General features: G+C 35.6%; 1 protein-coding gene across 1 annotated transcript in view; it reads left to right on the top strand.

Moving 5' to 3' along the window:
- LOC145326023 (inactive dipeptidyl peptidase 10-like) overlaps nucleotides 1-23,254 on the top strand; it is a 154,082-nt gene that overhangs the window by 96,162 nt on the left and 34,666 nt on the right. The window contains exons 9-17 of the mRNA XM_080169120.1: nucleotides 2,003-2,031; nucleotides 2,457-2,565; nucleotides 2,736-2,791; nucleotides 3,439-3,477; nucleotides 8,949-9,064; nucleotides 12,273-12,364; nucleotides 13,833-13,898; nucleotides 14,521-14,578; nucleotides 16,611-16,667. Coding sequence (XP_080025246.1) covers nucleotides 2,003-2,031; nucleotides 2,457-2,565; nucleotides 2,736-2,791; nucleotides 3,439-3,477; nucleotides 8,949-9,064; nucleotides 12,273-12,364; nucleotides 13,833-13,898; nucleotides 14,521-14,578; nucleotides 16,611-16,667 — 622 coding nt within the window. The remainder of the gene's footprint in view (nucleotides 1-2,002; nucleotides 2,032-2,456; nucleotides 2,566-2,735; nucleotides 2,792-3,438; nucleotides 3,478-8,948; nucleotides 9,065-12,272; nucleotides 12,365-13,832; nucleotides 13,899-14,520; nucleotides 14,579-16,610; nucleotides 16,668-23,254) is intronic.

Raw genomic sequence — 23,254 nt, 5'->3', positions numbered from 1 at the left:
AATGTTCCGTAAAATTTACAGATTTTTTTGAACAAACTTAAACTAGCTTAAACTGGTGCGGATTTCGTAATATTCTATTTTCATTCATGTTTTTTTAAAGATTTAAACAATATACGTAGTACATGAGGTCACATATTTCGGGAGGGAGGGGTCATTGTCTTGTAAATCATGCTTGATCTAAATTTTCCTCACCCATTTGTTTTCTTAAATACTTTTAAAACTTTTATTATATCTTAATTGTCTAGTAAAATCTAATATTAATTTTAATAAGGTGTAAGAAAAAACAATTATTTAAAACTTTAAAATTATTTAAACTAGAACAAAAAATTTTCAAAAACAAAAATGCTAACTCAAAGAAAACACCTAAGCAGTAAATATTCTAAACATGTCTCTTCCGGTTTTAAAATGGAAATTTAAATCCTTTTTCTACCCATATTTCTTTAACACAGACAAAATTTATAAAAAGCAGAAATCAAATGCTTGAATAGCGAAAATTGCTTTATAAACTACCGGCAGATATGCCCCTAGAGGCCTATAAAGTTCACCTCTCAATTTTAGCTTTTAAAAAGGAAAAGTAAAAATAGATATTGTTTTGGGTTGGGGGTTCATTTTTTAGTTTCGAATTCTCTTACACTCCCCCCTAAGTACTTATACACCTTTTTAGGATCTATGAGCTAAGAAGAACCGTATGGGTTCATTGGTTAGCATTTCATAAAAATAAAAAAAATATATATAAATTCTAATTCCAATAATTAGATAACTTTAAACTTAATCAGAATGTGACTTTCTTTAGTTTGATAGATTTATTTAGTATAAATATCTCTGCTTTAATAATGCTGTGGGTTGAAAATAAAATAATCATTATGCTTCTAAAGGATTATTATAGTTAGAGGGACATTATTTTCAAGCAAAAAATGCAATTTTCTAAATTAGATGGAAAATAAGATTTTTGTGTAAGAAACACAGCATATACTGTTATATAAATGGGTGGATTTTTTGTTTGTCAATTAAGATTTTAATGACTATTGAATGTATGAAGTTTACATTTAAGGGAAGCTTAAGTATAGTTTTAGATAATTTTCTTTACTCCCTAACTTCTCCTTCAAATGTAGAGCCCCTAGATTCTAGGGGTAGTAACAATGAAGGCATATGTTTGTATTTATGACCAGCATAAAAGTTAATATATTTCTTTAATAAATTAATCTTTTTTTGGATATGATATTTAAACATGAGCAAAGTTCTTGTCAGAGTATGTACTATATAAAACAAACCTAAATTTTTCTTTCGGCAAGAATGTTATTTCTTCAATTGCCATTTCCCTCCCTGAGAAGAATGCAGTTTATAATATGAAATTAAATCTTCTTCTCATAAATGTGTCAGAAAGTGAGTTGCAAGGCCCACAGATTTTGGTTTTGCCTGCAACCCTCCACTTTCAATGTTAATTTATAGGAAAACAAATTTTCTTTGGAGATGGAGGTTACCTTCTAAAAATTTCCATAAAACTATAAGTAGCTTCACTGTAAAGGAAAACAATGCCAGTCCAGCGCGGCGGTTAGCGAGATCTTATCCTTACAATAAAGTAACAGGATGTGTGCTTGTGTGTCTGTTCGTCTGAACCGAAGGATCTCGCTAACCACTGAACCGATCGGGTTCTCCTTTACAGGGTAGCTTCTCATAGGTCTCGGGAAAATGTATAACTATTTTGGGGGAGAGTACCACCACCCTCCCAAGAGAAATCACAATTTTATATATGTTACGTATTATTAAAAAAACATTTAAAGTGCCACTATAGACCTCTGGGGGCGTAGCCGCTAGTAGTATAATATAAAGTATTTGATATATTCAAAATAGGTTCAAGGACTTGAAGGATCGTGATGGATTTTGTTTAGACTTAAATGGTTTAGTTTGTTTTATTTAAGTATAAAATTACTTCAGAACTATTATATTTTTAAATTTCAGAACTTATTTTCTCTGAGATAAATTAGATTTTGTTTTATTTCAGGGCTGTTTGGCCACTAACTGTAGAGAATGGTAAGATTTTTTTATTTTAGTTTTTAGAGGATTTATGTCAGAAATATTTATGAAATGGGAAGAATATCATTTCTTTTAATAATGTAGTAGCAACTCTATAAATTTGTACAATGTTATTGATGCGTGTTTTTTAGCATGGTTGTTATACACCTTCTTAAATTTTTTATTAAAATACATATTTACAAACTAATAAATTATACATTTTATTTATTTTTAATTTCCAATTTGTTTGAAATGAAAATAATAAATTGAGGTTTCATTGATAATAATCCAATGGCAGGCATGTCAATGGTAATCAAATGTAGAAACGACCTATTTTGTCTTATGTACGCTTAACAATTCAGGGAAAGAAATTTTTGAAAATATTAATATTATCAAAAGATTAAAAAAAAATTGGGTTGAGAAATAGAATAGCAAACTTTTAGGTGAGAGCAAAATTAATTTTGTGTTCTGGACTGGCTTCGGATCCAGCCTGCTGGTGGGAGCTGCTGGTAATGTTTACCTGTCACCAGATCCTACAACAAACCTTACCAGGTAATTTTGTTGATCATTATTGGGATTGTGCATCAATATACAGTCCACTTTCTCATCCCTTCCCTTAATTTTAAATGTGAATAGTGAACAATTAATTAATATAATTGTTAAACAGAAGAATCACCCTTTTGAATTATTTTAATACATTTAATTATTCTCAAGTTATTTAGGTTGATAGAGCCTGAAAAAATGATGATTTATGGACTACCTCATCTTTTATACCAAGGTATTCAAAATTAAGCTTTCAAAAATTCTTTATCAATAAACAGACAAAAATTTATCTGAAAACGGATGGAACTTATTGATAATAATATCTGCCAATGACTTTTCTTTTTGAAATCATTTTTTATTATATAATGTAGTAGGTTTTTTTTGCTTCTTTAGGGCGGTTTAAACTGCTTTATTGTCCCTGCCTTCCCTTGATACTAGGGGCAGAGCTACTAGTTTTAACAATAAAGTATGGAATGTTTGTGTTTTCTGTATAATATTGTAAATCAGTGGACCTTTTGGCAAAGATATATGACCTCTACCTACACCACACGTAATTTAATAATTAAAAGCTTGTGGCAAAGCCATAAATACACACATATATAAACTGTACAATAAATAAAGTAAAACTTTGAATTGGCATTTGGCTAATATTACAATTTCAATAGATTAATTAAAATCTGTTGGTGATTTCCCTCAAAATGCGTGTTGACCACTGAATTCCCCTATTATTTTTTAAATAAAATAAAAATAATGGGGAGCTTATTTTTTCCCAACGGTCACCTATGTAGAGTCCCTAACCCTGCGGGTCTTATCAATAAGGGAAGGGGGGGTGGTTCTATGATCGACAAGGAACTTTGAGGGAAACCGCCAATCTGTTTTCAGAGAGAATTTGGAATCAGGGTCATGGTGTTTGGCTTTCAGGAATATCAATGTTAAAAAAATCTAAATATAGGGGGACAAAGTGTTTCAAATTATCAGCAATGTGACGTCATAAAAATGAGGGAAATGATAGAAGAAGTGGGAAAGAAAACAGATATTTATAATCCCTCATTTATATGACGTTACATGGATGATTTTTTGAGACACTTTGTCCCCCTACATCAAAATCTATGTTAAAAAAGAAACATAAACATTGTAAATTTTCCATAACATTCTAACTAGGAAGGGAAAGGGGTATTCCTGTCCAGTTTTTTGTTTAGGAATGAATATTTCATTCCTAAACAAAAAACTGGACAGGAATATCATTCTCATTTAAACAAAAACTCATTTTTATGCTAGTAAAATGTGGTTTAATTTTGGTTTTTAAATTTCATTTATTTCCCTGGTATAATTTTTCTTTCTTTTAGTAATTAATAAAAATTCTAAAATCTTCCAAAAAAAATTTAAAATCTTCTAAAAATGATACCCGGGATATAAATGATCATACCCGGGAAATAAATGAGTTATTTAAGCAAACAAAATTTAAATGATGAGCTAACGCTCGATTATTTAATACCTTGGGATTTAAATATTTATTTATGCTAAATTTTGTTTGCTTAAATAACATTCTATTGCAACAAAAAGGTGATGTTAGCAAATAATTTCTTGAATAAAATCATAAAACGTTTTTTCATTTAATTTTCATTTTTTTCACTGTTGTGTTTTTATTTGACATTAAAAATAAAAATCATAAAAAATCTTCCAAATCAAAGAGAAAAAATCTTTGAATTATTGGTCAATTTAAGTTCAAAGATTTTTTTATTGTAAAAAGTTAATTTTTAAAAAATATTTTAGAAAAAAATCTTCTAACAAAAAAAAATTATCATAATCCAAGATGGCGTCAATACGTGTAAAATAATATTTTCAAAACAAAAAATTAAAACTTGAATATCTTTTTTCACAGATTGAATTTTAAAAATCGGTCTGACAGTTTTTCCAAAGTCAGTATGATCTATCGAATGAAAAAGGTTTGAAACTGATAGAACATTTCTTTATACTAAAACATTTTTTTCTCCTGTTTTTTCCCACACTTCCAAAAAATGAAATTCAATGAAAATTAAATGGTTCTCACGTTAAAAAAATTTTCTCACGGGTCCAAAAAATGAATTAAAATGAAAATCATATGTACCATTTAAATCAAAATAAATGGTTCCCACATTCTAAAAATTTTCCCACGCTTGACATTCTTGAAAAATGCTAAATAAATGGACATTTAAACAAACCAATGATCGCGTTTTTTGCAATGGAATGAATATACATCCACTATTTAAGGGGTCGTTATCTAATTCGTTAAATCAAAAATTTTAGATATTAGTTGTCCTAACTTTTCAACCAATAATTTAATCTACAGAAGAGGCAATTTTGTTTATCATTATTGGGAATGTAGTGTATATAAATTTATCATTCAATGTCTTATCCCTTGAGATCACTTATTCTAATTGTTATAAGTATTATCAGAAAATTTCAGGGATAAGACAATTGATGATTAAAATATACTATTTAAATCATTATTTGGAACATTTCTATATTGTATACTAGCAGCTTCGCCCCCTAGCCCTCTAGCGGCTTTGCCCCAAGAGGTTTTATCAAACTAATTTTTCGTGTTTTAGATTTTAAAGAAAATAAAAAAAAAATTATTTTTTTTGAGGGGGGGTGGTATTTTTCATTTTTTGGGGGGGGGGGTAGGGGTGTCCCACCCCCCAAGAAAATAGTTATAAACCTTCCCGGGATCTATGAGAAGCTACCCTGTAAAAGAGAACCCGATCGGTTCAGCGGTTAGCGATATCCTTTGCTACAAACAAACAGACAGACAAACAAACAGACAGACATCGTTCTACTTTGTATTATAGATAAATTTTAATAAAAGTCACTAATTTACTTTGCCAAAAACTTTTTAATAAAACTTTGGGTACCACTTGAATTTAAGGTCTCAGTTCATCTCCCTTCCTAGGTATTAAATGGTACAAGAACACGTATGTCCATTAAAAACGACCACTATCATTTATACAAGAATTTGTTATTAAGAAAATCAAGTATGAAAAAAGAAAATTGTCATCTAAAACAATTGCAGTGTAAATTTTTTCCCTTGTATAAAATACCTTTCATCCATTTTAATGATAAAGATGTTCAGACAGACTGACATACTAACATACCCAAGTTACAGATTAGCTGCGCTACCAAAAAGGATGCACCCAATCAATAAAGAATTGATTAGAGTGATTGAACACGAACACAAATAAATAATAAATAAATGGATATTTCCCACGGAGGGAGTGGACATTGGACTGTAAATTACACTAGTACCCAAAATGTTATAACCTTGTTATCTTTTTCGTTAGCTCAACTTAAAAAAAGGTTAGTGGGTTCCACAATTGAAGTATTCAAACTTTTCAACCAATAATTTTTATCTACAGAAGGAGTTATTTTGTTTATCACAATTGGGGATTTATATAATTTTATTATTCAATGTCTTATCCCCTCACTTACACACCTAGTATGCAAACAATGTGTTTCTTTCCACAGATAAGACAATGGACAATAAATTGATATACATCCCCAATAGTGATATTAGTCATAGTTAAAAAGATTGGAAGCCAATGAATGAGGTTATAAAACTTTTGGTAACCTCCTGAGGTGGATTCTTAAAAAAAAATTGCCCCACTAATCGCAAAATCGTTTTCGTGAAAAATCCTCCAAAATCACATAAAAAATCTACAAAAATTAAATAAAATCTTATGTTCATAAACTTTCTATGATTTTGTTTATTTTTTTTTTTGTAGATTTTTAATGTGATTTTGGTGGATTTATCACGAAAACAATTTTGCCCCACTAAGCGATTAGTGGGGCAAACTTTTTTTTTAAGAATCCACCTCTGGTCTCTTATATACAGTAAACATTTCTTTAGCGAAGCTACTCTTCATTTACAAACATCTACTCTAGAAAATTTGTACGTTCGCCTATTATACAAGGGTCAAATAGTAATTGTATGTAGAAATTAATTGTAATTAATACCTGCTCCTTTTTTTTTGTTCTTCCTTTCATGTAAATTTAAGAATTCGTGAAACTATTGAGCATCTATTGATCTTTTTCTCTACAAACCTTATAGCACCCTTTAAAGTTAATGATTTTTGATAATAGAAGATAATAGTTACCAGGAATATCTTAATGTGAACTGCTCTAGATCCAGATATTTTTATATAAAAAGACCATAATTTATTCAGTATAAACACAAAATGAATAACAATTGATAATATAATTTTATTCATTCATAAGAGATGTTATAACTTACCTTAAAGTGTATATTGACCATTGACACCCCCCCTTATCCTGGTTTTTTTTTAGAATATATTGAAAATAATGTGGGGGGGGGGGGAGGCCCGGGGGGTAGATATTTCCTGCAGGGGACAGTAATCCTGCAGAGCCATAACACTGCGGGGCAACCCAATACCCAATAAAGCCTAACCTAACCTTACCTAAAGTAACAAACAAATAACTCCAACTCTTTTTCATTTTTTTCAAGAAAAAGGTGGGGGGGGGGGGGGGGACTTCTGTTTTCAACAAGGCACTTTGAGGCAAACAACCACGAGAAGTATGATAGTATTGCAATCCAGTATCAGGCAGTTTGATGAAAGGCTTTATTATTATAAGAATAGGAAAGATTAACATGTTTTTATTATTTCCTTTTACTCTTCAACATAGTACAATTACATACATATGTATAGATTTATATATTATAGCTTATCATTCCAGAACTCCTTTTTACTGTAAGTGCCTAGCAAGTATATATCTAACCCTGTGAGGGTAACCTAACCCTATACCTGCGTTGCCCTAACCCTGCTGTGTTAGCTGTACTTATACATATAAACTAAGTTAACTCGACCTATAATGTTATAAACAGATCTATAGTATAGATGTATATGCAGACAACTACCTCTCTTCATTTTTCAAAGACCTCTTTCGTCTGCTTCTAAATTATTTTCTGCTACTTGGCTGTGTTAATATAAGCGACACCATTGCATTGGTTGATTTTCAATGACCCACTAGGAAGGTTACACAAGACAGTTACGATGGGGAGATACAGTTATTTAACCCTTTCTCCCTCTAGTGTTTTACTATAATGTTATAAATTCACTTGTAGGGAAACTGTCGTTTGACCGTATGATGCTAAACTTTCCAAATAAAGCTAGCCTTCTGAACATGCCTTTAATGTTGAAATACTTCGCTTATTAAAAGTCTAAATAAACAAAATTTAATTTTCATAATTTAGAAGTTAAATTATGAATTATTAATTTGCCTGATAAAAAGACTTACATAATTCAGAGTGTAAAATATGTCAGGGATCTAAAGGGATAAGACAATGGCCGATAAATTGATGTAAATCCCCAATAATGAAAATACCCCTGTTTCTGTATCGTAAAATCATTTGTTGAAACGGTTGAACCAACCAATCAAAATTCAAAGTTGTTAAGTCAGCGAATATTATTATAAACTTTGGAGACTATTGTAATAAATAGCCCATTGTCCCCTCTCTCTCTGAAAATATGTAGCCTGGCTGTTTTAATTAGTCATGACAACCTTGTCATGCAGAATTTATGCCAACTTTTCCTCAAAACACTATTTTGGAAAATCATATTAAAACAAAATGCATTATAACAACAAATATGCAAATAAATAGATAAATGGGGTTGTACTTTTAATATAAAAAGATTATTTAATATAGTCATTTCTTTATTACTTACTTATCATTGGAGGTGGAAATGGGCAACTATATCTGTATTAAACTTTACTATTCTTTTAGATATAGACATGATTGTTTTGTTAAAAATGAATCTGCTATTACTTGAATCTTACACCAGATTATAATGTACTCTAATAAAGTGAAACTTGTAGCTGGTTAAAAAATCACGATCATCCCCCTTACCCCATACCCTCCGCACCTACTGGATTGACAAACTGACCATTAAATTATTTCCATATTAGCAACCTTAATTGAAGACAATTATTCCCCTGTCATAATGTCCATGTATATTCCATATCCATTGGTAAAACATTGATATTGTGATCAGAGGGTGGAAAATGGACAGCTATATCTGTATTTAACTTTAATATTCTTTTTAATATAGTCATCTTTTTACTACTGCGCAACTAATATCCGGGAGGGAGGGGACATTGGACTGTTTATCAAACTAGTCCCCAACGTTTCATTTTAATGTTTTATTTTTCGTTGGCTTAACAACTTTGGGGACTATTGAATTTTGATTGGTCGGTTCATAAAGTTGAGTGTTCAAACGTTTCAACCATTAATTGTTATCTACTGAAGGGGTAATATCATGGATTACATTGGGGATGTACAACAATTTATCGGTCATTGTCTTATCCCTTTATATCTCTAAAACATTGATATTGTGTATCAGAGGGTGGCAAATGGGCAGCTATATCCGCCTTCAATCTGAGCAATCATTGCAACCATCACAACCATCATTCAACACATAAAACTCATCATTTTCTTCATTGTGAGCATATTACTCAGGTACTATTATATTGCTACTCTATATATAACTAGCGTCTACGCCTCTAGAGGCCTCTGGGGCACCATCATTCTTCACACAAAAATCCTCATTTTCTTTATTGTGAGCATATTACTCAGGTACAATTTTATTGCTACTCTTTATATAATTATTGGCTACGCCTCTAGAGGCCTCTGGGGCACCATCATTCATCACATAGAAATCATCATTTTCTTCATTGTGAACATATTACTCAGGTACCATTTTATTGCTACTCTATATATAACTAGCGGCTACGCCTCTAGAGGCCTCTGGGACACCATTATTCAACACATAAAAATCATCATTTTCTTCATTGTGAACATATTACACAGGTATGATTTTATTGCTACTCTATATATAACTAGCGGCTACGCCTCTAGAGGCCTCTGGGGCACCATCATTCATCTTACAAAGATCATCATTTTCTTCATTGTGAACACATTTCTCAGGTACCATTTTATTGCTACTCTATATATAACTAGCGGCTACGCCTCTAGAGGCCTCTGGGGCACCATCATTCATCACATAAAAATCATCATTATCTTCATTGTGAACATATTACTCAGGTATCATTTTATTTCCAGTATAGCTTCGAAACCGACAAATATCCGCTTGATTAGAACAGGTTTTTAGCCTCACTAATACAGCGACTGTAGTTTAAAGTTAATTTAAATCTTCCTAAATTTTGATAATGTTAACTTAGGCCCAGATGAAACAGCGTAAAATGCCGCCAAAAAATGACGTCATATAATACAAAGTATCCAATGGTAGAATTTATATTGGCCTGTCATTGGTCACTTGTATTGTATGACGTCATTTTTTGGCGGCACTTTACGCTGTTTCGGCCCTGACTAACAAAACTGGTAATTTTTTATAATTTTATTTATCATTCGAGGAAAATTGTCTATAATATGTGCTTTTTTTGTCTTTATTGTTTTTTCAAAAATGTCAAATGTGCTAAAAGGTATACCAGGATATACACGGATAAAGGGATAGAACAATGGATGGATAATTATTAATTATTCATAATCATAAGTGTAAAATTTTGCCTTTGACACCCTATAATAGAGGTGTAGGTTAATCCTCAATTTCTGTGAAAATAGGGAGGTAAGAGATTGTAAATTACATTAGTACACAGGTTTTTTTTTATTTTTCTTCTTATTCGTTGACTCAAAAACTTTCTGTACTTTTATTGCATTTTGTTTATCATCATTTGTGATGTTCATAAATTTATCGTTCATTGTCTTATCTCTTAAGTCCTGAAGAAAAATTTAGTCTCATGTTTACACTTAATAAATTTTTATGTCGTTCAACGGCTTTTATTGACATAAATAAAAATTTATGACCTGACCCTTTCTGTATACCTATACAAGCCAAGTTTTACTTTACAGATTTGGCAACGAAGCTTTTCTTTAATTAGGGCGGTCCTTCCGTCCGTAACGGATAGCTCTTATAGTTATTTCAGAAATGTTAGAATTGTCCTATTGATTTCAAACTTTGCATGGTGAATACTGTTTCAGTTAGGTACGATTTAGAAAGCCAAGCAACTTTATAATAGCTCCCAGAAAATCATTACGTCCATTTAAAAACTTGCTTTTTTTAAACCTTTATGACAACTAATTTTTATATGATATAATTAGTAATTACCCTATTTATCTGATTTTTTGGAAACCTGATTTCTAGGACGACAATGTACATTAATATAAGCGAAGCATTTCTATAATTCAATCCTAAAAATAAAAGTATGTCCTCTTACGGTGTCATGTATTTACGTAGTTTTGAAACAAATTTATGTACACTATGTTTAGACTAACAAATTCATGTCCTGCTTATTAAGTTCTGACACTCCACAAGATTTATTGGTCATTTGTCCTTCCTTCTGAATTTAGAGCTTCAGTTTAATGGATGTTGTCTGAATTTTGAGCAATTTTGCAAGACAATTTAAAAAGAAATTAACAAAATAAACAATATGACATTTGATGAGACAAGAGTAAAGCATGTGAAAACTATTTTATTCGCAAAAAAAACATTACTAAAGTATAATCTAAAACTTAATAATACATAGAAGAAAAAAAAAACAATTATAGAAAATGCTTTATATATTTGGAAAACCTGTTCTGGGACATTTATGTTTCAAATATTTAAAAATGATCATTCCGACAAAATATGTATTATTTTTCCAAAGGCCTTATTTTTTGAAGATTTAAAGGTTGTGCAAAAAATAATTTTTGCAATAATCATTCTTGTCTTTCATAGACAAGAAAAGCTTTTGTTAAAGACGTGTTTATTTGTTATTGACTTAAGAGCGGTGATGGGTTCAACACAAAAAGATATTGGGCAAACATCTCAGTTATGTATAAGATTCATAAATAAGGAAATTTAAATTTTATTTACTTGTAATACCTTCCCATTTTATGTTGATAGTTGTTTATGAAAAGCGCAGTAATAACAAGTTTTAACAAAGTTTTTTGGTGATTTTTTGAAGCAAATTGAAATTAACAATATTCGGAAGAATTTGTATCTGGTACTTTAATTATTGTTTGTTATCAATCATAAAAAATATATTTTTTACTATATTCAAAATTTAAATGTATCTGGTATACCTTGACATATTGCATAAATTTAAATTTTATAAACAATAATCAGAACTTTTAATTGAAATTTAATAATGAAAATTATAAATACTTCACTGTGTTATTTGAACAAGAAACAAACCTGATCTAATAATTACAAATGAAGGTCCTTGCCCGCAAATGCCTCTCTTTGTTGAATTAATTGTAAGTAATGGAGGGGTGGGGGAAGGGGGTTAGATCTTTTTTTTCTCTGCTGGCTTTTATGCAGTAACCTAATTCTGCGGGCTACCCTGTACATTAACGAAATGGACAAGTAATAAAAATGTACACGAAAATCCACCCCTCCTTCTTATTTTCGAACCTGGTAAAAGTGTCTAACTTTTTATCTTTGTGACGTTACAAAAATCCATCTCTTTTTTTAGGGGTTTCCTTTCCCACCTCCCCTCTCATCCTTCGATTTTTGTTACGTCACAAAGATAAGAAGTTAGACACTATTACTAGGTTCTTATTTTCAATTTATTTTTAGATAGGGCGAAATGGGTTTGTTTGCTCAAAATATCAAAAGCGTAGGTCAAAAACTAGTCATGAAAAAACCTCATAAAACTTTAACATTTAGGTTGGGGATGCCTTGCCGATGCCAGAAATATTATTAGCGGATCTCAGTAAATCTGGGAAAACAAAAAAACTCCAAATTCCATCAAAAACCAGGTAGAAAGATCCTAATTGAAGTTTTTAATAGTTTTTTGTCGCATCGTATTATTGACAGCTTTTTGCGGATATTAAAAGTTATAATTATATGATTAAAACCAGGCTCCATAAGGCTCAAATATTTATGTTTTAAGAATCTTTAAAATATTTTTATATAATAAAAAACAATTTCTCAAAAGCCATAGAAAATTTAATGTACCATAAGCAAACGATAGAAAATTTTCCTTTATATTTATAATATTTACTTATCTATACACAAAAATAACTCCTTCAGAAGATAAAATGAGGCATATTACAATAGATATAGTAGATCTAGATCCCTAATTAAACCAATGAGATCAATTCTGGTTAGATTATTGGTTAGGATGTGTACATATTTAGATAGAAAAGGGCAGTTATTTTTTTTTATTTCATCCATATATAATAAGTTACCTATAGTTCAATTTCTTAGGATAAAATTTAGATATACTAAACAATAAACATAAACAAACATCTTTTTATAGCCAGAAATTCCTTTCAAAGTTGCACAGATTATTGTTTTACAGTTCATCTTGGGTAATAACTCTATAATTATTACTAAATAAACAGAGATAATTTTTATAAAAAGAAATAAGCACCAATATTCCAAAATAAAATCTTTAAAATTGAGAAACTATGTCTTAATATTCATAATTCGACTCCTCTATTTTGAAATATATTTAAAATAAGGAATGTACTTTTGTTTGTTAAGTACTTTAGGTCATGCAAGGTTAGATAATACAGGATAGCCCTGAAGGGACAAAAATATCACTACTTTCACTCTCTTCATTTTTAAGAGTAGGGTTTTGGAGCTCGATAAACACTGTACGTGAAAGCCCCAAATAGTTAAAACGAATACTAGTCCATAAAGCCAATGAAGCATAAATCCTAATGGTTAACCAAAATAAATCTTATTCATACACTCTCTGGAGTCATTGTTATAAAAGCATTATCCTATTATCATTGATAGGGGCCAAAATTACAACACCCCTACCATATTTTTCTTCTTTTTTATGGAAAAAGGGATTTTGTTCTAATTTTTCCGTTAAACGATAAAATAACCAATGAGAGGCCAGCATAAATTTTACCATTGGTCAATTACAGTGTATAATAGCCTCTAATTGGCTATTCTATTGTATGACGTCATAATCTTTTAATGGACTTTAATCATCTTCCTACTTATGGACAATATTATCCTTGTTTATTGTCATTTTAGAGGAGAAATATATATTTAATGGAATTTGTCTAGTTAATAATTTTTATGATTTCACACTAAGTGCCGGTCGAGCCCTTAAACCTCCCCATTATTTTTGTAATAATTTGAATATAAATATAAGGAGTTAGTTTTTTCCTAATACCTACCCCCCCCCCCCCTGCCCCTTATTTTCTTAATAGAATAAAGTGGGTAGGGGCACTTGAAAGGGAAATCTCATTTTTGTTTTTTGTTTAGTGAGTTTTACATATCATCATTATCTTGGATCTCAGACAACAAACTAAGCCTCACAATAATTAACAGGTCAAGTATGAAGATATTTATTATTATTTATATAATTATTTATGTTAGTCTACTCTATAATTCACTTTGTCTGTCCGTGCGTCAGTTTGTCTCATTATCTTGGATCTCAGACAACAAACTAAGCCTCACCATAATTAACAGGTCAAGTATGAAGATATTTATTATTATTTTTATAATTATTTATGTTAGTCTACTCTATAATTCACTTTGTCTGTCCGTTCGTCAGTCTGTCGGATTATCTTGGATCTCAGACAACAAACTAAGCCTCACAACAATCATTTAGCAGGTCGAGTATGAAGATATTTATTATTATTTATTTTTTAGTAGTTACTCTACCCTATGATTCACTTTGTCTGGGCATGTTGTTCGGCATTTTGTCAGTCTGTAACGCTATGTTGATAATGTGATTTTCTAGGCCCTTGTTTGAGAAAGATTCCTGATGTAATTTCATTCCAAAAAACATCCAGTTTACAACTTACTTTGTCGTTCAGTCCGTCAGTCAGGCAACAAATGACGTTTATACAGTATAAAAAAAGAAGGTTTTGTTTTGTTTAGACTTGACTTTTCTACAAGTAAAAATTTCTGACTAGCGAATGCATCTTATAAAAATGTTTTTTTTTAGGGGAGTAAATGAAACGCGAATACTGGTCTGTTCGGCAGACAAAGGAAATTGTGTTCAAGTAAGTCAAGTTCTATAAAGCCAAAATAGGCAAGATATTTCTTGTGATAAGTTTCTTTTTATATAAAGCATTTTAAATGATTAGATGATTAATTCTTAGGAATGTTCTAAACTTAAGCTTGATAAGAGGGAGGTAGGGCGTGTAAACGCCCCCATTAAAGTTAAAATTGGAAATCCCATTTATTATTTAAAATGTACCCCATTAAGGTTAGTATCCCCATGGCAAATCCCTGCACACGCCACTGACTCTACCAAGTTAACAATTTTAAATGTATCCAACGCTTTATCAAGTTCAAACTGATTAAAATTTAGTTTTTATGAAAGATCAGTAAATTTTATCTTTTTCAAAAATTTGTTTCTAAGTATTGGGAGAAGAAATGGCGTTAGAGTAATTTTTTCCTCTTAGTCAACGATATGTTGAATAATAGAATATGCATGACTTTACCTCAAAGCACCTATTGAGCACTGAAACCAACTACCTCTTGAAATTGAAAGGGTGAGGGAGGAGGATTTATTTTTTTCTTTGCTTAATACTTATGAGTGACCCTAAACCTTGCGTCGTGGCCAATATATGGTACCTAACCTAAGGTAATAAACACATAAACTAAACAATTATCCACTCCCCTTCATTTTCAATTTATTTGCTCGACTATGGAATTTGAGGAAAAGTGCCGAATACTTAACTCAGTGTACGTTTTGTTAAAAAGTAACAAATTTTACATCGCACTGTGTGCAAAATAAAGTTTAAATAGAAATAGAGAGTAGTAAAATGGTATTCTAACTGCGTTTAGCAGAATTTTAAATTTGATAGCAGGTGTATATTCAGGGAGTAAAGAATATAATATAATATAAATTTCATGATTAAGGACTTCTATACTTTTTATTTGGAGGAGGGGGGGGGGGGTAGAAATTTGATTAACGGTGGTTAAATTTATAAGGGGAAGATGATTATTTTGAGGACTTGCGGTTACGATCCTAGAGGGATGATGATTAAAGTCCCTCAACAGATTATGACTTTATACGATAGAATAGCCAATGAGAGGCCAGTATACACTGTAATTGACCAATAAAATTTAAGCTGGCCTCTCATTGGTTATTTAATCGTATGACGTCATAATCTGTTGAGGGACTTTAATCATCTTCCCTCTAAAAGCGTAACCGCAAGTCCTCAACTAAGTTAACTTTTGACTAACCTTTTACCTCTGAAAGGGTAGGTAGGTGTCTTTCAAGTTAATTGTCCAACTATCTTCAATGTGTTCAACTAAAATTAAAAATTCATCAAGTCTTTAATTTTAAAACTTTTGACTGTTTGAAAGGTTTACTTGAAGGTTTGTAATAGTGAGCAAGGATACTTTATAATTTATATGATTTTATAGAAGTATTTAAAATCTTATAAATAAAGTTAGTTACTAATGGAGAAAAAATAACAATACCATCCGTTAAAATAATTTCAAATAACAAAAATGGACATTAGTGCTTAAACTATAAAGTAGCTACATTTTCAGCATATATTTAAAATAAGATTATTTCTGACATAGTAATGTTCTAGGTTATACTCAAAAAACGCCTATCTCAGAAAACACCTATCTCAAAAAACGCCTATCTCAAAAAACGCCTTTTTCATAAAATGCCTACTACATTTTTTAAAATTATCTTTTAGTGTAAGTCTAATAATATATAATGTCACTCTTGTACATTCCTTAGGCACTTTTTATTTTTTTAATCATTTTGAGCAATAACATACTAAAGGTTTGCTTTTTGAAAATTGATCACAATTGAATAACAAAAACTTTTACCTAGTGAATTCATGTTTTAAGTTTCTTTATTTCATATATCTACTGCAAACAACCCAGTTTACTATGAGCTCTATTAAAACAAACTTCTTATTTTTTTATTATTATTTGACCTAATATCTTAAATTAACAGAATATCAGGTTGAAATGTTGTATATATGACCCATGTTCTAATGTAAACAAATATTATAAAAGCTAAGTAATTAAAAAATTGGTGTATTAAGTAATTATTCGTTTTAGGTTTATGTAGAACGAACCCCATCAGCTATACCAAGTCTTGGATCTCCTGTTTTCAAGGAAATATACAAACACTATTAATATAAGTGCTTAAAATCTTTAATAAGAAGCAAGGCCACTCTAAATTCACTTTGTTTGTCAGATATTCCATAAACTAGGGGGGGGGGGGGGGGGGAAGTCGGGTATAGTCCTTTCCATGACATCGCTCCATATGGGGCGATGATTTTAATTGATCGCCTCTTATGACAAGGGGCGATGTATTGGCTCCTTGAAAGGAGCGATTTAATAGCCCCTTATAACAAGAGGCGATGTTATGACTCCTTGAAAGGAGCGATTTGATAGCCCCTTGCCCTAAGAGGCGATTAAATGATCCTTTATCGCTCCATAATCGCTCCTTCTAAAGAGGTAATGATATGTCCTCTTATCCCAAGGGGCTATTTAATAAAATATCGCCTCTTCATGGCCCCTTCACGATTTTATATATATATCTGAGTTCCTTGATGGCCCCTACATCGCTCCTTCATCTCTCCTTCTTGAAATTTATATTACATTGTACTTACTTTGATGGCCCCTACATCGCTCCTCCATCGCCCCTTCATCGCTCCTACATCGCTCCTTCATCTCTCCATCTTGAAATTTATACTACATTGTACTTTGATGGCCCCTACATCGCTCCTCCATCGCCCCTTCATCGCTCCTACATCGCTCCTTCATCTCTCCTTCTTGAAATTTTTATTACATGGTACTTTGATGGCCCCTACATCGCTCCTCCATCGCTCCTCCATCGCCCCTTCATCGCTCCTACATTGCTCCTTCATCTCTCCTTCTTGAAATTTACATTACATTGTACTTTGATGGCCCCTACATTGCTCCTCCATCGCCCCTTCATCGCTCCTCCATCGCCCCTACATCGCTCCTTCATCTCTCCTTCTTGAAATTTACATTACATTGTACTTTGATGGCCCCTACATCGCTCCTCCATCGCCCCTTCATCGCTCCTCCATCGCCCCTACATCGCTCCTCCATCGCCCCGTACATCGCTCCTTCATCGCCCCTTCATCGCTCCTACATCCCTCCTTCATCTCTCCTTCTTGAAATTTATATTACATTGTACTTTGATGGCCCCTACATCGCTCCTCCATCGCCCCTTCATCGCTCCTACATCGCCCCTACATCGCTCCTTCATCTCTCCTTCTTGAAATTTATATTACATTGTACTTTGATGACCCCTACATCGCTCCTCCATCGCCCCTACATCGCTCCTACATCGCCCCTACATCGCTCCTTCATCTCTCCTTCTTGAAATTTATATTACATTGTACTTACTTTGATGGCCCCTACATCGCTCCTCCATCGCCCCTTCATCGCTCCTACATCGCCCCTACATCGCTCCTCCATCGCCCCTTCATCGCTCCTACATCGCCCCTACATTGCTCCTCCATCGCCCCTTCATCGCTCCTACATCGCCCCTACATCGCTCCTTCATCTCTCCTTCTTGAAATTTATATTACATTGTACTTTGATGACCCCTACATTGCTCCTCCATCGCCCCTACATCGCTCCTACATCGCCCCTACATCGCTCCTTCATCTCTCCTTCTTGAAATTTATATTACATTGTACTTTGATGGCCCCTACATCGCTCCTCCATCGCCCCTTCATCGCTCCTACATCGCCTCTACATCGCTCCTTCATCTCTCCTTCTTGAAATTTATATTACATTGTACTTTGATGGCCCCTACATCGCTCCTCCATCGCCCCTTCATCGCTCCTCCATCGCCCCTACATCGCTCCTTCATCTCTCCTTCTTGAAATTTATATTACATTGTACTTTGATGACCCCTACATCGCTCCTCCATTGCCCCTACATCGCTCCTACATCGCTCCTCCATCGCCCCTTCATCGCTCCTTCTCCAAATTTATATTACATTGTACTTTTATGGCCCCTACATCCCCTACATCGCTCCTCCATCACCCCTTCATTGCTCCTCCATCGCCCCTTCATCGCTCCTACATCGCCCCTACATCGCTCCTCCATCGCCCCTTCATCGCTCCTACATCGCCCCTACATCGCTCCTTCATCTCTCCTTCTTGAAATTTATATTACATAGTACTTTGATGACCCCTACATCGCTCCTCCATCGCCCCTACATCGCTCCTACATCGCCCCTACATCGCTCCTTCATCTCTCCTTCTTGAAATTTATATTACATTATACTTTGATGGCCCCTACATCGCTCCTCCATCGCCCCTTCATCGCTCCTACATCGCCCCTACATCGCTCCTTCATCTCTCCTTCTTGAAATTTATATTACATACATCGCCCCTACATCGCTCCTCCATCGCCCCTTCATCGCTCCTACATCACCCCTACATCGCTCCTTCATCTCTCCTTCTTGAAATTTATATTACATTGTACTTTGATGACCCCTACATCGCACCTCCATCGCCCCTACATCGCTCCTACATCGCCCCTACATCGCTCCTTCATCTCTCCTTCTTGAAATTTATATTACATTGTACTTTGATGGCCCCTACATCGCTCCTCCATCGCCCCTTCATCGCTCCTACATCGCCCCTACATCGCTCCTTCATCTCTCCTTCTTGAAATTTATATTACATACATCGCCCCTACATCGCTCCTCCATCGCCCCTTCATCGCTCCTACATCACCCCTACATCGCTCCTTCATCTCTCCTTCTTGAAATTTATATTACATTGTACTTTGATGACCCCTACATCGCACCTCCATCGCCCCTACATCGCTCCTACATCGCCCCTACATCACTCCTTCATCTCTCCTTCTTGAAATTTATATTACATTGTACTTTGATGGCCCCTACATCGCTCCTCCATCGCCCCTTCATCGCTCCTACATCGCCCCTACATCGCTCCTTCATCTCTCCTTCTTGAAATTTATATTACATTGTACTTTGATGGCCCCTACATCGCTCCTCCATCGCCCCTTCATCGCTCCTACATCGCCCCTACATCGCTCCTTCATCTCTCCTTCTTGAAATTTATATTACATTGTACTTTGATGACCCCTACATCGCTCCTCCATCGCCCCTACATCGCTCCTACATCGCTCCTCCATCGCCCCTTCATCGCTCCTTCTCCAAATTTATATTACATTGTACTTTTATGGCCCCTACATCCCCTACATCGCTCCTCCATCACCCCTTCATTGCTCCTCCATCGCCCCTTCATCGCTCCTACATCGCCCCTACATCGCTCCTCCATCGCCCCTTCATCGCTCCTACATCGCCCCTACATCGCTCCTTCATCTCTCCTTCTTGAAATTTATATTACATTGTACTTTGATGACCCCTACATCGCTCCTCCATCGCCCCTACATCGCTCCTACATCGCTCCTCCATCGCCCCTTCATCGCTCCTACATCGCCCCTACATCGCTCCTTCATCTCTCCTTCTTGAAATTTATATTACATTGTACTTTGATGGCCCCTACATCGCTCCTCCATCGCCCCTTCATCGCTCCTCCATCGCCCCTACATCGCTCCTTCATCTCTCCTTCTTGAAATTTATATTACATTGTACTTTGATGACCCCTACATCGCTCCTCCGTCGCCCCTACATCACTCCTACATCGCTCCTCCATCGCCCCTTCATCGCTCCTTCTCCAAATTTATATTACATTGTACTTTTATGGCCCCTACATCCCCTACATCGCTCCTCCATCACCCCTTCATTGCTCCTCCATCGCCCCTTCATCGCTCCTACATCGCCCCTTCATCGCTCCTACATCGCTCCTTCATCTCTCCTTCTTGAAATTTATATTACATTGTACTTTGATGGCCCCTACATCGCTCCTCCATCGCCCCTTCATCGCTCCTACATCGCCCCTTCATCGCTCCTACATCTCCTTCTTATAATTTATATTACATTGTACTTACTTTGATGGCCCCTACATCGCTCCTCCATCGCCCCTACATCGCTCCTACATCGCCCCTACATCGCCCCTACATCGCTCCTTCATCTCTCCTTCTTGAAATTTATATTACATTGTACTTTGATGGCCCCTACATCGCTCCTCCATCGCCCCTTCATCGCTCCTACATCGCCCCTACATCGCTCCTTCATCTCTCCTTCTTGAAATTTATATTACATTGTACTTACTTTGATGGCCCCTACATCGCTCCTCCATCGCCCCTTCATCGCTCCTACATCGCCCCTACATCGCTCCTCCATCGCCCCTTCATCGCTCCTACATCGCCCCTACATCGCTCCTCCATCGCCCCTACATCGCTCCTCCATCGCCCCTACATCGCTCCTCCATCGCCCCTACATCGCTCCTACATCGCCCCTATATCGCTCCTACATTGCCCCTACATCGCTCCTTCATCTCTCCTTCTTGAAATTTATATTACATTGTACTTTGATGGCCCCTACATCGCTCCTCCATCGCCCCTACATCGCTCCTACATCGCTCCTCCATCGCCCCTTCATAGCTCCTTCTCCAAATTTATATTACATTGTACTTTTATGGCCCCTACATCCCCTACATCGCTCCTCCATCGCCCCTTCATTGCTCCTCCAAATTTATATTACATTCCACTTAGATGACCCCTACATTGCCACTCAATCACCTCTCCATCGCCCCTCCATCGCCCCTCTATTGCTCCATCTCCAAATTTTTATTACATTGCAACTTGATGGCCCCTATGTAGGAGCGATGTATGGGCCAGCAAAGTAAGTACAATGTAATATAAATTTCAAGAAGGAGAGATTTAGGGGCGATGAAGGAGCGATGTAGGGGCCATCAAAGTACAATGTAATATAAATTTCAAGAAGGAGAGATGAAGGAAAAATGTAGGGGCGATGAAGGAGCGATGAAGGGGCGATGGAGGAGCGATGAAGGGGCCATCAAAGTACAATGTAATATAAATTTCAAGAAGGAGAGATGAAGGAGCGATGTAGGGGCGATGGAGGAGCGATGTAGGGGCCATCAAAGTATGTACAATGTAATATAAATTTCAAGAAGGAGAGATGAAGGAGCGATGGAGGAGCGATGTAGGGGCCATCAAAGTACAATGTAATATAAATTTCAAGAAGGAGAGATGAAGGAGCGATGTAGGAGCGATGTAGGGGCGATGGAGGAGCGATGTAGGGGCCATCAAAGTAAGTACAATGTAATATAAATTTCAAGAAGGAGAGATGAAGGAGCGATGGAGGAGCGATGTAGGGGCCATCAAAGTAAGTACAATGTAATATAAATTTCAAGAAGGAGAGATGAAGGAGCGATGTAGGGGCGATGTAGGAGCGATATAGGGGCGATGGAGGAGCGATGTAGGGGCGATGGAGGAGCGATGTAGGGGCGATGGAGGAGCGATGTAGGGGCGATGGAGGAGCGATGTAGGGGCCATCAAAGTAAGTACAATGTAATATAAATTTCAAGAAGGAGAGATGAAGGAGCGATGTAGGGGCGATGTAGGAGCGATATAGGGGCGATGGAGGAGCGATGTAGGGGCCATCAAAGTAAGTACAATGTAATATAAATTTCAAGAAGGAGAGATGAAGGAGCGATGTAGGGGCGATGTAGGAGCGATATAGGGGCGATGGAGGAGCGATGTAGGGGCAATGGAGGAGCGATGTAGGGGCGATGGAGGAGCGATGTAGGGGCGATGGAGGAGCGATGTAAGGGCCATCAAAGTAAGTACAATGTAATATAAATTTCAAGAAGGAGAGATGAAGGAGCGATGTAGGGGCGATATAGGAGCGATATAGGGGCGATGTAGGGGCGTTGTAGGAGCGATGAAGGGGCGATGGAGGAGCGATGTAGGGGCCATCAAAGTACAATGTAATATAAATTTCAAGAAGGAGAGATGAAGGAGCGATGTAGGGGCGATGTAGGAGCGATGGAGGAGCGATGTAGGGGCGATGGAGGAGCAATGAAGGGGCGATGGAGGAGCGATGTAGGGGCCATCAAAGTAAGTACAATGTAATATAAATTTCAAGAAGGAAAGATGAAGGAGCGATGTAGGGGCGATGTAGGAGCGATATAGGGGCAATGGAGGAGCGATGTAGGGGCCATCAAAATAAGTACAATGTAATATAAATTTCAAGAAGGAGAGATGAAGGAGCGATGTAGGGGCGATGTAGGAGCGATATAGGAGCGATGTAGGGGCGATGGAGGAGCGATGTAAGGGGATGGAGGAGCGATGTAGGGGCCATGGAGGAGCGATGTAGGGGCGATGGAGGAGCGATGTAGGGGCGATGGAGGAGCGATGAAGGGGCGATGGAGGAGCGATGTAAGGGCCATCAAAGTAAGTACAATGTAATATAAATTTCAAGAAGGAGAGATGAAGGAGCGATGTAGGGGCCATGGAGGAGCGATGTAGGGGCGATGGAGGAGCGATGTAGGGGCCATCAAAGTACAATGTAATATAAATATCAAGAAGGAGAGATGAAGGAGCGATGTAAGGGGATGGAGGAGCGATGTAGGGGCCATGGAGGAGCGATGTAGGGGCGATGGAGGAGCGATGTAGGGGCGATGGAGGAGCGATGCAGGGGCGATGGAGGAGCGATGTAAGGGCCATCAAAGTAAGTACAATGTAATATAAATTTCAAGAAGGAGAGATGAAGGAGCGATGTAGGGGCCATGGAGGAGCGATGTAGGGGCGATGGA

This window comes from Acartia tonsa, chromosome 1 (genome assembly GCF_053477335.1).
Source record: "Acartia tonsa isolate MP-2025a chromosome 1, ASM5347733v1, whole genome shotgun sequence".
NCBI lineage: Eukaryota > Metazoa > Arthropoda > Copepoda > Calanoida > Acartiidae > Acartia > Acartia tonsa.
This window is presented reverse-complemented; position numbering and strand designations above follow the sequence as displayed.